Below are 12,920 nucleotides of genomic sequence, written 5' to 3'. Positions count from 1 at the left end.
GGACTCCAGTAGCCCCAGCAAGTGTGGCCAGTGGTCAGGGATGATGGGTGTTGGAGTGAAACAACATCCGGCCGGGGGGGGGGGGGAATGCACAGTTTCCTCAGCCCTGGTCTTCACTGACTGACAGCAACTCCCCAGGAATGAAGAGGAGTCTTTTCCAGCCCTGTCTGCAGATGATCTGCATGGAATTTGTTCTAGAAAATTGGTTTGCTGTGTTATTTGTGCCATTGGAAATATTATAGATGCTTCTGTACAAGATTGCAAAATAAAACAGATTACACAAGTGCAAACTCCATAAAGTGTTTTTCTCTTTAATCTTGATTCATAGAAAAGAGCATACAGTGTTTTTAGTCTTGTTTTATAAAAGCAATCAATACATAATACCACACAGTTACAAATGAGTATTTATAGCACAGTTATCCTCCTGGAAGTTATGCATACTGTGAGTTGTTGATATGCATATCCAAGGGCATCCTACGCATTCACTTTGGTGAGAACAATTTTTTTATACGCTGCCTTAGAGGTGGAAGACCTGAGAGTGTGTCGGTTTTCTTTCTTTACAATTCAGTCTTCAACAACTTCAGAGCTTTCTGCATATTTGCAAGCACTGTAAAAACAAACAGAGCATTAGTCAGGGAGGCCGGGGGGGGGGCGTGTTGTACAAAAAGTAATCTAGCATGTAATGCACATCAGTTTGAACTTTTGAAATTATGCAAATTGCAATAAACCAAATTCACTTTAATTTCCCTGCATTTACAATAGCAGAAGCAATGCATGCTGTTAATGGTCCACACTTCATTGACAACTAAGTTAAATTGGATAATATGGATTTAAATGGATTTAATGATGCTTTTCATGCTGAGGTTTCCATGCGGTGAGCCATTATTGTGCATAGGACCCCACCATGTGGGTCATCTCAGGTGCAGAACTTGCTCTGGAAATAGTTTGGCAGTGGCATGAAAACAAATTGCACCATGTTGGACCATCCATGTGGATGGATTACCGGTTTCAGGTGACATTCAAATGGCATCCATATCGAAAACGGCAGACTCTAAACCATATACATAAACAGCAGTCATTTTCTATGTGTTGCTATGCATATTTATTGAGAGGTTAGGATGGTGAAATCTATCCATTTAGTTTTCTCTCAATTCCACATTTTTCCAATCTTAAATTCAGTCGTCTACATTTTCACATCAGTTTGTGATTTTTTTTAAAAAAAAGTAGTCATGAAAATTCAGCAGCATTTATTACTATTTGATGCACACTTTGCAATGCTATTGCGCAACTGGAGGGAGCTCCAACGCAGAATTTCAGACCTTCCTTTGTTCCAAATCTATGCAAGAAGCTCTGCTAGGAAATACTTACATAATGCAATGTCTGAAGGCTCGTAAGCATAGAGGCGGTTGGAATATCTTCCAGTAATATCTGCTCTAACTGTCAGTGAAGGATCTGGAGAAACAATGATCGCATTAACTTTCCATCTGCAGCCGTCAAAAAACCCTCAATAAAAATGACTTCTGCTGTCCCTAGGCAAAAGATGCTTAACCACATGAATGTTGTCTATAATTCTCCAGTATGGAATTATGCATAGTCACTCTTTTGCATACCTGCAGGGGAAACGCTGAGAAATGTTTCCCTGCTTGTTCTGACTATCGGTTGAATAAAGTATATTGATTGATTGGTTGTTTCCCTGCTTCTGTAGGAAGGAAGGTTGGACGCTGTTACAGTCCTCTCGAATCTACACAATTAGCGTGAGATTCCAGAGGTATCTGGCGTGCTTACCAAAGTTTGTGTTCCCTTTTGGGACAACAAGACACAGCTGAGACTATGATGTCCTTATGGTTTACACATATAAACAACCTGCCCCTAGATGGAGGGATTGTAGGGCATTCACATCTTATGAGGGTCTGGCTCCCCTCTTGAGCGCAGCATTGGATTCAAAGGACAGCAAAAAGCCAGGCTCTGTGTCTCTTCGTTCCAGTCTGTCTTCTCCAGCTCTCCTCCTCCTCCTCCATGCTGCTAACCAATTCCAAGGACCTCCCCCAGCCTACATCATTCAGTGACATAGGTGCCAACTCCACAGGGCTGAGATGTCTTCAGCCCCTTCCCCCCACCCCAAAGTGTTGGGACGGGGCTGAATCCCTCCTCCATCTTGAGGAGCCTGGCCTTGCAGTGGCAGCAGGCCTTGCAGGGCCTTGCAGTGCTGGTGCTGAGTCTTGCTGGGCCTTGTGGCAGCTGTGGTGGCCCTAACAGGGTCCTGTGCCATGATGTGTGTGATGTCACACATGTGCACAATGGGGCCCCACAATGGTGGGCAGAACTCAGCGCCTCTGTTCAGAGTTAAAGCTTTGCCCACTTTGCCCACTAGCACCCAGCCAAGAAGGGGCTCCACTCCCCCTTGCCTGGCATTCTTGCCCTTTGATGGGCCATCCCTTGATGGGCCATCCTTGATGGGCCATCCCTGGACTTTCTCCTCCGCTAATGGCCCATTCATTAGCATAACTTGGCTCATTAGCATAACTAAATCCTGGGGGTTCCCGTGTCTGGCAAAACTTAATTCTACATCCAGGAATTATGGAGATAATCTTGCACCCAGGCATTTAGGGGAATCTGGCCCCCCGCAGATCCATAGCAAGGCTTTTTACACCAACAAAGCTTCCCTTTTCAGCTGCTTCTACTGAACAGCTAGTGGGCAGAAATGGGACTTGGTGATTTCTCCACCCCCATCCTAAATACAGTGGTACCTCTGGTTACGAACGCTTCTGGTTATGAATGCTTCAGGTTACAAGCTCCGCTAACCCGGAAGTCGGTGCTCCTGGTTGCGAACTTTGCCCCAGGATGCAAATGGAAATTGCACGCGCACAGCGGGAGGCCCCATTAGCGAAAGAACACCTCAGGATAAGAACGGTTTCAGCTTAAGAACGGACCTTCAGAATGAATTAAGTTCGTAACCAGAGTTACCACTGTAATAACTAAGTAAAATGTAAGCTGTAGGTGTTAAAGCAATGAGCAGCATCAGCCTGAGGAATCTTCTTAAGATCAGTGTCATTCCTTAACTCCTTGGAGTGTGTGTAAAAAAACCCGCCCCTTAGCCAATTTAATAAAAAGAGTGGGGCATATGTTCCATTGTTTGCACAGAAGCAAGTATATTGGAAAGAAATTTTGGGCAGGTTATTGTTGCAGATGCAAATGTGAAATGTTTCATTTTACACAACTACTTTTTTTGTCCCTTTATCAATCCCCTTCTTAAAAACAGGGGAGGGGAAAGCTACTTCAAATTACAAAAACTGGTTGGACATGGGGCAAGTGTATTGCACGTTAAGAGCGGTTTTATGGGACCCATCCTATAGGTCTTTTAGCTCAAAGACACCAATAGCACCAGCGGTACAGGAGATTCAGGTTTTGCTAGCAAGAGCCACATTCTCCAGTTTGAATGCTTGCAAAACCCTGTTTCCCCCATATTGGAGATGCAATCTGGAGATAAATCAAGCTTTTGTTTCACGGTAAATATTAACTCATCTCAGCTACACTGGTACCTCTGGTTATGAACGTAATTTGTTCCAGAGGTCCGTTCTTAAGCTGAAACCGTTCTTATCCTGAGGCGTGCTTTCACTAATGGCCACTTCCCGCTGCATCCTGGGGCAAAGTTCGCAACCAGGAGCAACTACTTCCGGGTTAGCGGAGCTTGTAACCAGAAGCGTGCATAACCAGAAGCGTGCCTAACCAGAGGTACAACTGTATTCAGCCTGCCATGGTCTCCCCACCACCAAAAAAACACAGAACTCTTTAACCCCTTAACTACTCACCTACAAACATGATTCTGGGAACATACTGGCCATCTGGTGAAAGATGTTTGTCTGTGGTTTCATACTTAAAGAAAAGAAAAAGAAAATACAAACCCCTGTGATGCAAGCCATTTAGATCACACAGAGAAGAGTAAAAATATCTATTAACCATTGCCAGTTACTTCAACATAATGAAAGGTTAGGTGGAATAGATGATGATGTGACAGCCGTCCCATAATGTATAATATAACAGAATAATGTATAATATAACAGAATACAGTGGTACCTCTACTTACGAATTTAATGCGTTCCGAACTCACATTCGTAAGTCAAAAAAAATTGTAAGTTGAATCCCATAGGAATGCATTGGGAGAAAAAATTCATAAGTTGAAGCAACCCTATCTAAAAATTTGTAAGTAGAAAAAAAATCCTATCTAAACCGCATCAAAGATGGCGGACGGAGCTCCGTTCGTAAGTAGAAACATTCGTAAGTAGAGTTATTCGTAAGTAGAGGTACCACTGTAATGTATAATATAACAGAATTGGTCAAGTGTCAAAGAAAACTCACAACAAGATTGAGGAGAACAAACTTATCGGCCAATTTCTGTATCTCTTTGTGCTCAGCAAATGCCTTCTTCAGTGCTAGAATGGGAGAAGAATAAATTAGACTCGCTATTAGAGGGGGAAAAAGAAAAAACCTGAAACATAGAAAGAACATTACGTATCTATTGTCAGTACAGATCAAATAAAAATTCATGAACGCTTAAAGCCTGAAGGCCTAATAAAAATCACTGTAAGATGAAAGAGATAAGCTAAAGAATCAAAAGTTTAGAAACAGGCCTGGGAACGAAAGGAGGTCAAGGTTATCGCAATCAATGTTTTGGGTTTTTGAAACCTGGATTCTTTTGCTTAGCAAAGGAATTCACAAGAAGCCTGAGGCTAAAATCCACATTCCACTCACTGAATTCAGTGGGACTTACTTCTGAGTAGACACTGGATTGCAGCTTAAGACAGGAAACTGCACTTATTGACCTACTCATGCTATGTTACTCTAGTTTGAATTATACAATGAATGTTTCATTTCTAAGGAGAGAAGTGCTAGATCTAAGGCCTGCCTGAAAGCCAGTCTCTTAAGTGAACAGAAAATGTCTTCGCAACTGTCAATGAATGCATGGAGTTTGGGCATTCATACAATGATGTGTGGACAGGCTACATTATGAGCTCTTCGGCACAAATTTGTGAATCTCTGTTTCTGTACTGTGATCATTTGTGAGAGGGGGGAAAATGTGAATAGAAATTTCTGCCTTCCATTCATCTAAATCTCCCCAGTTATTAAGTACAGTACAGGATTAAGTACAGAACAGGCTAAAAATATAGATTACACTTTCAGTGTAAAAAGAGCCGACTTATTGTTGTTGTTATTATTATTGGTAGCAATTGTATTTGCTTGGATTCAGACCAAAAGATTATGTATCTGTTGGAAAGAATGGTACCTTGACTGTGAGGGCAGTCTTCTAAGTGGTGGATGATCATTATAGGTTTGTTGCTGAAAAGAAGAAAAGGTCCATTTTAGAATCTCACAGTAGAGCAGGCAATAAAAAAGAGCAAAACTCATGATGGACCAAAAACTCAATGCCTTAAGATTTAAGGTCCTGGGAAAAGATGTGGAAACATTTCTCATTTCTGGAAGGAGACCTTCACATGCCATAGTGAAAACCATGTGGAGATAGGGGGACTTACTTTGTCCTGGCTTTATGGAGAGCTTCTTCATAAGTCTGGGTCCAGATAAGCTGATCCCCCCAGCCTGAAAGGAAATGATGAATCGAATTTTAAAGCATGTTATGATTGAGGAGGCATTAATCCCATAACCGGTTGTAGGGTTGCCATATTTTGAAGAGCAAGGAAGAGGATCCATTTGCCAACTTCTAACTATGGATCGCTATGACAACACACATTTTACATACCCATGAAAAAGAGGACGTGTCCTGGGAAAAGAGGACATATGGCAACTGAACTGAGTCCTGAACAAAGGCAACTCTACCGTAAGTGAGGCTTAGTGCTGGCCATCAGGCAATGGCTTTTCCTACCCACCTTGCCCTACCCTCCAGCCCTAGAAGCCCTGATAAGGGAGCTGTTTCCAGAGGAAGAATTGTGAGGGGAGAGAGACTTTCTGTTTGCCATCAGGGGTTGGTTGGTTTAATCCAGGCATCCCCAAACTTGGCCCTCCAGATGTTTTGGGACTACAGTTCCCATCATCCCTGACCACTGGTCCTGTTAGCTAGGGATGATGGGAGTTTTGGTTCCAAAACATCTGGAGGGCCGAGTTTGGGGGTGCCTGGTTTAATCTGTGCTGCCTCAATTCCAGTCCGAGGAACCTTCAGAAGGGAGTTGCAGCCATGCGCATGATGTGTATGTGTATTTTAATGAGCTGATCAGAGTAAAAGATTATGAGTCTTTGATGCTATTTTGTTAAAGTTGATATTATTTTTATAGATTATAAATGCTGGATTAATTCATTAATCATATAATATGACTTTTGCTTACATTGTGATGTTCGGCTTCTTTTTTAGTTGTTGCTTTGTTAAAAGTGTTTTATAGATTGCAATTGTTTCCCTGACGATTTGTGAATTCTCCTATATGATTTATGCTGTGTTTGTGATGTTCTGTCATGTTTACTGTGTTCTGTCATGTCATTATTATTTATTGTTTGTAAGCTGCTTTGGGATACATTTGAATGAAAAGTGGCATAGAAACACAAATACAGCAAATAAAATAAAATAAATCACTAATTTCCAGCTATATAACCTTATGCCAGTTAGCTGCACTACCTCCTGCCAACACCATATTTTTAGGGGCTACTGTATTTACTCGAATCTAATACGCACCTTTCTCGGCCAAATGATGTTGCAAAAATTAGGGTGCACCTTAGATTTGATGGCGCATTTACATTCACCAGCAAATACTTTTTTGGTTTCGAGGTTTTGAAAATTGAGGTGCGCATTAGATTCGATGGTGCATTAGATTGGCGTAAATACGGTATTTGTTTTTTCAAACCCATTGATTAATTGCAATGATTTCTTCAAATGTTGGCATTAATCTGAACTAGCACTTGTTTCAAATTCAATGTGAAATTTAGATAATTACCTGCTACGAATTACCAACTGTTGGAGGAATGTCCCCCGAGGCTTCCTTATTTAAACAATATGTACCCTTCCTTATTGAGAAAAGACCCTCTTACACTACAATCTTATAACAACGTATGAGAGGTAAGCCTCACTGGACTCGGTCAAACTCACTTCCAAGTAGATATATGTAGGATTGTGCAGTTTTGTAAGTTTTCAAAGGGCAGGATCCATCAGAACAACCCTGTGAGAAAGGTTAGGCTAAGAGAGGTCACCCAGTGAGCTTCATGAGTGAATTGGAATTGGAACCCTGGTTTCCCATGTCCTAGTCCAACACTCTAATTGCTACCCAACCCACTTGGGTCTGTTCTGAATCTGCCATCATTTAGCTTCATTGGATGGTCTTGGGTTCTTGTATTTTGAGAAAGGGTTTAAGAAAAAAACCAGCACCCTGTCTTCCCACTGCACTCAGCTAGCATTCCTTTACCTCTGGAGAGAGTCTGGGGCAGTTTGGGACGGGTTTCTTTTACATCCTTCTTTTCACTTTTCACAGTCGTCGTGTCTTTCGCCGAAATGTACGAGACGGCGACGAGCAAAAGCAACACCGATATGAGGCTCTTCTCCATTGTTAAAGCTAGGGGGAGAAAAAGCATTAAGGATTTATTCAGCTGCATTACAGAACAGGAGACTATTAGGCATGGAACAATAGAGGCATGCAATCAGTCTTGCTGGCTAAGTTACAAGCATTGGAATGGAATTACTCTAGTTCCAGCTTGGTCACAGTAAAAAGAGGGGGGGGAGAAAGAAAAAAGGAGCAGCTGAATGTTAAGTGCTACATACAACATGTATGAGAAACTCAGCTTGGGACTCAGTGTCTAGCATGCATAGAAGTAAGTCCTTCTGTGCTCAAGCAGGGATGGGAAACTATATACAGTTTTATGCACCATTTAGAAGAAGAAGAAGAGTTTGGATTTGATATCCCGCTTTATCACTACCCGAAGGAGTCTCCAAGCGGCTAACATTCTCCTTTCCTTTCCTCCCCCACAACAAACACTCTGTGAGGTGAGTGGGGCTGAGAGACTTCAAAGAAGTGTGACTAGCCCAGCTGCTTGTGGAGGAGCGGGGAAGCGAACCCAGTTCACCAGATTACGAGTCTACCGCTCTTAACCACTACACCACACTGGCTCTCCATTTACCTTGGTATATGCATATTTGTGCACATTACTTGCCTGGTGAATTGCATTGCAACATTCAGAGAAGTGTGAATTTTGAAGGATGGCTGTGTTTCATTTTGCTGACTGTTTTAGAAAGTGTGAATTAGGTAGACTTGCTTAAAAAGCAAACTGGATCCAATTTCTTCCCCATCCCTATAACGAAACCTTCCATTGATGCCTACATCATGAAGACAAACAGAGCTAAATGCAACTCTACTGTGATATTCAAAGTTGTTGCTTTGAATTAAAACTAACCTTTATTTCCCAGTCACTCATCTGGTGTGTTTACCGTGGACTTGAAAGAATTGGAGCCGTGTAAAGCAAATCAAAGTATTTAGGAGGCCCTTGCATTGGGTTGTGAGGAGTGAAACCCTTCTCTCAGTGCGGTGACGGCAGGGAAATATATAGGAGACAATGAAATCAAAGTAGTTTCAAATCCCTAGGCTTGCCAAGTTGGCTATGCTCTGACAGTCAGTGTCCGCTTAACACCCCCCCCCCCCCAAGCTGCAGTCTTATGCACAGTTACCCTCATGTAAGACCCATTGAGCACAGGGGTGCTTGATTCAGAGTAAGCATTGTAGGGGGTTGAACTAAATGACCCTCAGGATATCTCCCATCTCTACAATTCTGAGAGTCTATGTGTTATGATTGTGCTGTGTGTCTTCACATATGATGCATTCCCCACCCCCCAAATGTACAGCCGGATCTTATCCATGTTTACTCAGAAGTAAGCCCCACTGTGTTCAGTTGGACTTGCTCTCTTGTAGGTGTATATATCCAGCACTGCAGCCTTGAAGTTTTCTAAGCCAATTAAAAGTCACGCAGTAAGTTTTCGAATGAATGCCTCTCGAGATGCTAATTCTGCTAGCACCTCCAACGCTCCCTATCTTGACGGTGAACACAATTCTGAATGAATCTGATTGACCTCGTTTTAGTCCAATTATAGATCTGTTGGTTTCAAAATCCTGACTTTTAAAAATAGCATCCATCGCTACGGGGGGTGGACGGTTGATGCTAAGACCTGACAATTCTCACTCAATGTGGCAGACTGCAAAGTTGAGAGAAGCAAAGGGTTTTCTGCAGGTCTCAGGACCAATTCAACAGTGATGTCATATTGAAACATGGGCTGTTGCTATGTAGATGCTTGCATCCCCATAGTGACTAAGGCAATTGCAACTTATATAACAAGCCTGAATTAGCTCGGGGGGGGGGGTTTTAAAATCAGTGGCAGAACACAGGTCAGGTTTAGCAGGGGTGGCCCAAGATGTTTTGCTGTCTAAGCAAAAGGACAATAAGCTCCCCCCTGCAATTCCATGTACAGGAGCGGATCATAGTGTCAGTTTAATCTTACAGAAAGACTGGTTAGTTTATTTGCATGATGCACAGAGCTGGGTCTTCCATTCCAACTGAGGATTCCACCTCACTCTGCCCAATGGCAGGGCCGGCCCTGGAGTTTTGATCAGTATCCCAGTTGAGACTCCAACTGCAAGGGACAGCTGAAGCTCTGTTCAGTTCAAGAAGGATACTGACAAGCTGGAACGTGTCCAGACGAGGGCAACCAAAATGGTCAAAGGCCTGGAAACGATGCCTTATGAGGAACGGCTTAGGGAGCTGGGTATGTTTAGCCTGGAGAAGAGAAGGTTAAGGGGTGATATGATAGCCATGTTCAAATATATCAAAGGATGTAATATAGAGGAGGGAGAAAGGTTGTTTTTTGCTGCTCCAGAGAAGCAGACACAGAGCAATGGATTCAAACTACAAGAAAGAAGATTCCACCTAAACATTAGGAATAACTTCCTGATAGTAAGAGCTGTTTGACAGTGGAATTTGCTGCCAAGGAGTGTGGTGGACTCTCCTTCTTTGGAGGTCTTTAAGCAGAGGTTTGACAGCCATATGTCAGGAATGCTTTGATGGTGTTTCCTGCTTGGCAGGGGGTTGGACTGGATGGCCCTTGTGGTCTCTTCCAACTCTATGATTCTATGATTCTATTTAAAGGCATGAGACTCCAAACACACACATATATAGAGCAGATGTCCAAATTTAGAAGAAGTAGCAATGATGGTGCTGAACCCCCCTCTCCACCATTAATCCGTGCTGCATGTCCCTCCACATTCTCTCCTCCCAGGTGAACTTTGATGCTGGAGATGCACAAAGCTGGGAGGAAAGATTCTAGGATGAGAGGCTGTGGGTAAGTAGCAGGGAGGGGTCTCAGCTGCACACCCCATTTGGCTCTCTAGATTGGCCCCAGGTCACTGGGGCAGCCTTGCAAAGAGTAGGTCTGTCTCCATCAAATTTAGCCGAGAATGGGAGCTTCAAAATAACGGTACCATTTGAGACAATCAAGTCCCCGCTTTGAAGATCAAGCGGGGCTGATATGGCCAGGATTAAGTCTACTATGCTCAAAACCAGGAAATACAATTTCCAAGCATGTCATTCATCTCCCATATTTTCTTCTCAGATTTTCTACAACATCCAGGAAACAATGGTGGCCAAAATGTGCATTCTGAAGCTTCAATCCTAAGCATACTAACTTGGAAGGAAGTCTGAATGATATCGAATGGGGCTGATTTTCAGGTTTCGGATCTGTGTTTTTTTTAAAGGGACTGCAATCCTGTACACACTTACATGAAAGTAAATGCCGTGCAGCATGTTAGGACTTACTTTACGGAAGAAACATGCACATGTTTTATTAATGCGACAGACATCCTTATGCCTTCATGGGGGAAAATAAAATAGGCAAGTTTTGGGAGGAGCATTTGGCTTTCTAAGAAAACAGGCTGCAAGGACATCTTGTCATCCTTTGAAACCACAGGGGCATTTAAGTAGGCCGATATGCATCTAGCGGAGTCCCTTTTTACGGCACAGCTGTTGTCAATGGGCACTGTGTCAGCATCAGGGAAGCGGGAAGACACACAACTGGGCAGAAAATGGAAGAAGTGGGTGGGTGTGGGGCACGAAGATAGAGAGCTGAGAAGATTCAAAACTGGCAATGGTGGTATACAGAAATCATAGCACCATAGAAGAAAACAGAGCTTTGACAAAGGCGTTAGAAACAAGCAGGAAATCAGGCGGGGATCAGAGCTGTTAGCAGATCCAATGGGAAAGCAATGACTGACAAAAGTTGCTTCTTTGTGAAACAAAATAAAACCACCAAGGTTTGTAAAGCTTCACACACACACACACACACACACACACACACACACACACACACTTGTGATCGCCAGCATAGTTAGTGGAAGAAACAGCAAAACACTCTAGCTGCTGTTTTTAGTTAGAACTGCTGCACAGCCCTTTCACTGCTCCAGTCTTCCCAGCCTGTTCTTTGTTACCTGCCCATCAATAAGTAACCTGACCCATGAGCTCAGAGGACTCTGAACAGGTGCTTTGCTAAGCCCAGAGCTGATCATCTTACCTGCTCTGCCCTCTTCCTCCTTTGAGAAACTGCTAAAGCGTTCCAAGTTTCAGTGTGAACAAGGAAGGTATGGTATGCCTATTTATGCACCTGGGCACACCTCATCCCCACCCACAAGCTGTGGCATTTGAATAGTTCTGGGAAAAACCTCTATTTATTCATTTTTTAAAAGAAAATAAATAAAAGACAAGATGTTTGCAAGTAATTTCTGAAACAAATAAATGCCATCAGCGTAAAATTTATAGGTGTATATGAGAGTTTGGGGAAATATATTTTCTGATGTGGGCAATGAGCCAAATCCAGGTAAGCATAAATCAAGGCTTCTGATTTGCCCGAAGGCTGATCTGGCTTTCTGTGATTGGACAGAAGCTTCATCCTAAAGGACAGGTCTGCAATTCCTTTGAGAAGATGAAATTGGATATGAATTTAAGGGCAAATTAGATGGTCATTTTACTGAGTACAGGGCACTGATCCAGATCAAAGAACCCAAGGGAAATGCCAGGTGAAAATGGAACCTGACAGTTCATCTTCCAAAGCAGGGTGTAGTGTTGGCCCACAATTCCCATCGCCCATAGGACTTGGAGCCTAACAGCCAGGTCACTGGTTCCCCACCATTGCTTTAAAGTGCCTTTTACATCACTCCAGTGTTGGAAACCATGCTGAAAATATGAATCTCATAATTTATGGAGGGAACTGCCCAGACCCTCTGCCTTCAGTGTGAAATGATTTTATTGGGCTGGATTCAACTAAGCCAGTACACTAGTGGAAGCCGGTGCTGAGACTCCAGCTAGCTCAATGGGCTTGCCTCCCTCTCCTCTCGCCTGGGTGCCCCATCTCCCCCAAATCTACTCTGGAGAGTCAGGAGAACCCCCCAGGACAGCAGGCAGAGGAAGGAGAGGGGAGGTCACCCCGTCCGCCACTGCTTCCATTGATGGAACACTCAAATTAGTGCCCGCCCGGTGTTCTTCTTGGAATAGTAGCTGTCTCCTAGCAACAAAAGGAATAGATGCTGAACCGAACAGATTGCTAAGTGAATTTCTATATCACAGAGGCTTATCAATACTACCACACATGCAATTTGATGTAGTGAACATTGTATTTCACAAGTGCATACCCTTAATTTTGCAGGCGTTCTAGGAGTCTGTGTGTGAGTACTGAGGAGCACACAAGCGAGTGACTGCATTGAGTAGGAAAGTCTGAAGGGAGATTCCCCTTTTTAAAATAATAATAATAATGTTTAATTGAATTTAGTAGATAACAAAGCATTCTTATGAATGGTATAACAAAAAATACAAATAAAAATCACTTCATTCCTAAACAATTCATTTCACCAAACATCCTATTTTCCAGTTGTACTAATAATTATTACATTATACTGTTTGTT

General features: G+C 42.9%; 1 protein-coding gene across 2 annotated transcripts; it reads right to left on the bottom strand.

Annotated features, from left to right (window-relative positions):
- Nucleotides 1-284: 284 nt before the first annotated feature.
- Nucleotides 285-11,617, bottom strand: AGR2 (anterior gradient 2, protein disulphide isomerase family member). 2 transcript variants are annotated; one of them, XM_035130297.2, is made up of 8 exons: nt 11,537-11,617; nt 7,398-7,544; nt 5,529-5,592; nt 5,282-5,334; nt 4,357-4,430; nt 3,810-3,873; nt 1,369-1,452; nt 285-607 (listed from the first exon to the last, which is right to left on the bottom strand). In XM_035130297.2, the coding sequence occupies exons 2-8, from the start codon at nt 7,534-7,536 to the stop codon at nt 558-560; spliced, it is 528 nt and encodes a 175-aa protein (XP_034986188.1). In that variant the 5' UTR covers nt 7,537-7,544; nt 11,537-11,617; the 3' UTR covers nt 285-557. The 2 variants fall into 2 exon arrangements, with proteins under 2 accessions (XP_034986188.1, XP_060136721.1); XM_060280738.1 differs by lacking the exon at nt 11,537-11,617 and adding an exon at nt 8,140-8,557.
- Nucleotides 11,618-12,920: the final 1,303 nt, after the last annotated feature.

This window comes from Zootoca vivipara, chromosome 12 (assembly GCF_963506605.1).
Source record: "Zootoca vivipara chromosome 12, rZooViv1.1, whole genome shotgun sequence".
Lineage (NCBI taxonomy): Eukaryota > Metazoa > Chordata > Lepidosauria > Squamata > Lacertidae > Zootoca > Zootoca vivipara.
This window is presented reverse-complemented; position numbering and strand designations above follow the sequence as displayed.

What these genes read in the sequence shown, in the direction of transcription:
- AGR2 (XM_060280738.1), bottom strand. Translation starts at nt 8,161, where the DNA reads ATGTTGCAATGCAATTCACCAG. An exon ending in CTCCATAAAGCCAGGACAAA is followed by an intron (nt 5,335 to 5,528) that starts GTAAGTCCCCCT and finishes TCTTCTTTTCAG; the next exon opens with CAACAAACCTATAATGATCA. An exon ending in TCCCAGAATCATGTTTGTAG is followed by an intron (nt 1,453 to 3,809) that starts GTGAGTAGTTAA and finishes TTGTTTCTCCAG; the next exon opens with ATCCTTCACTGACAGTTAGA.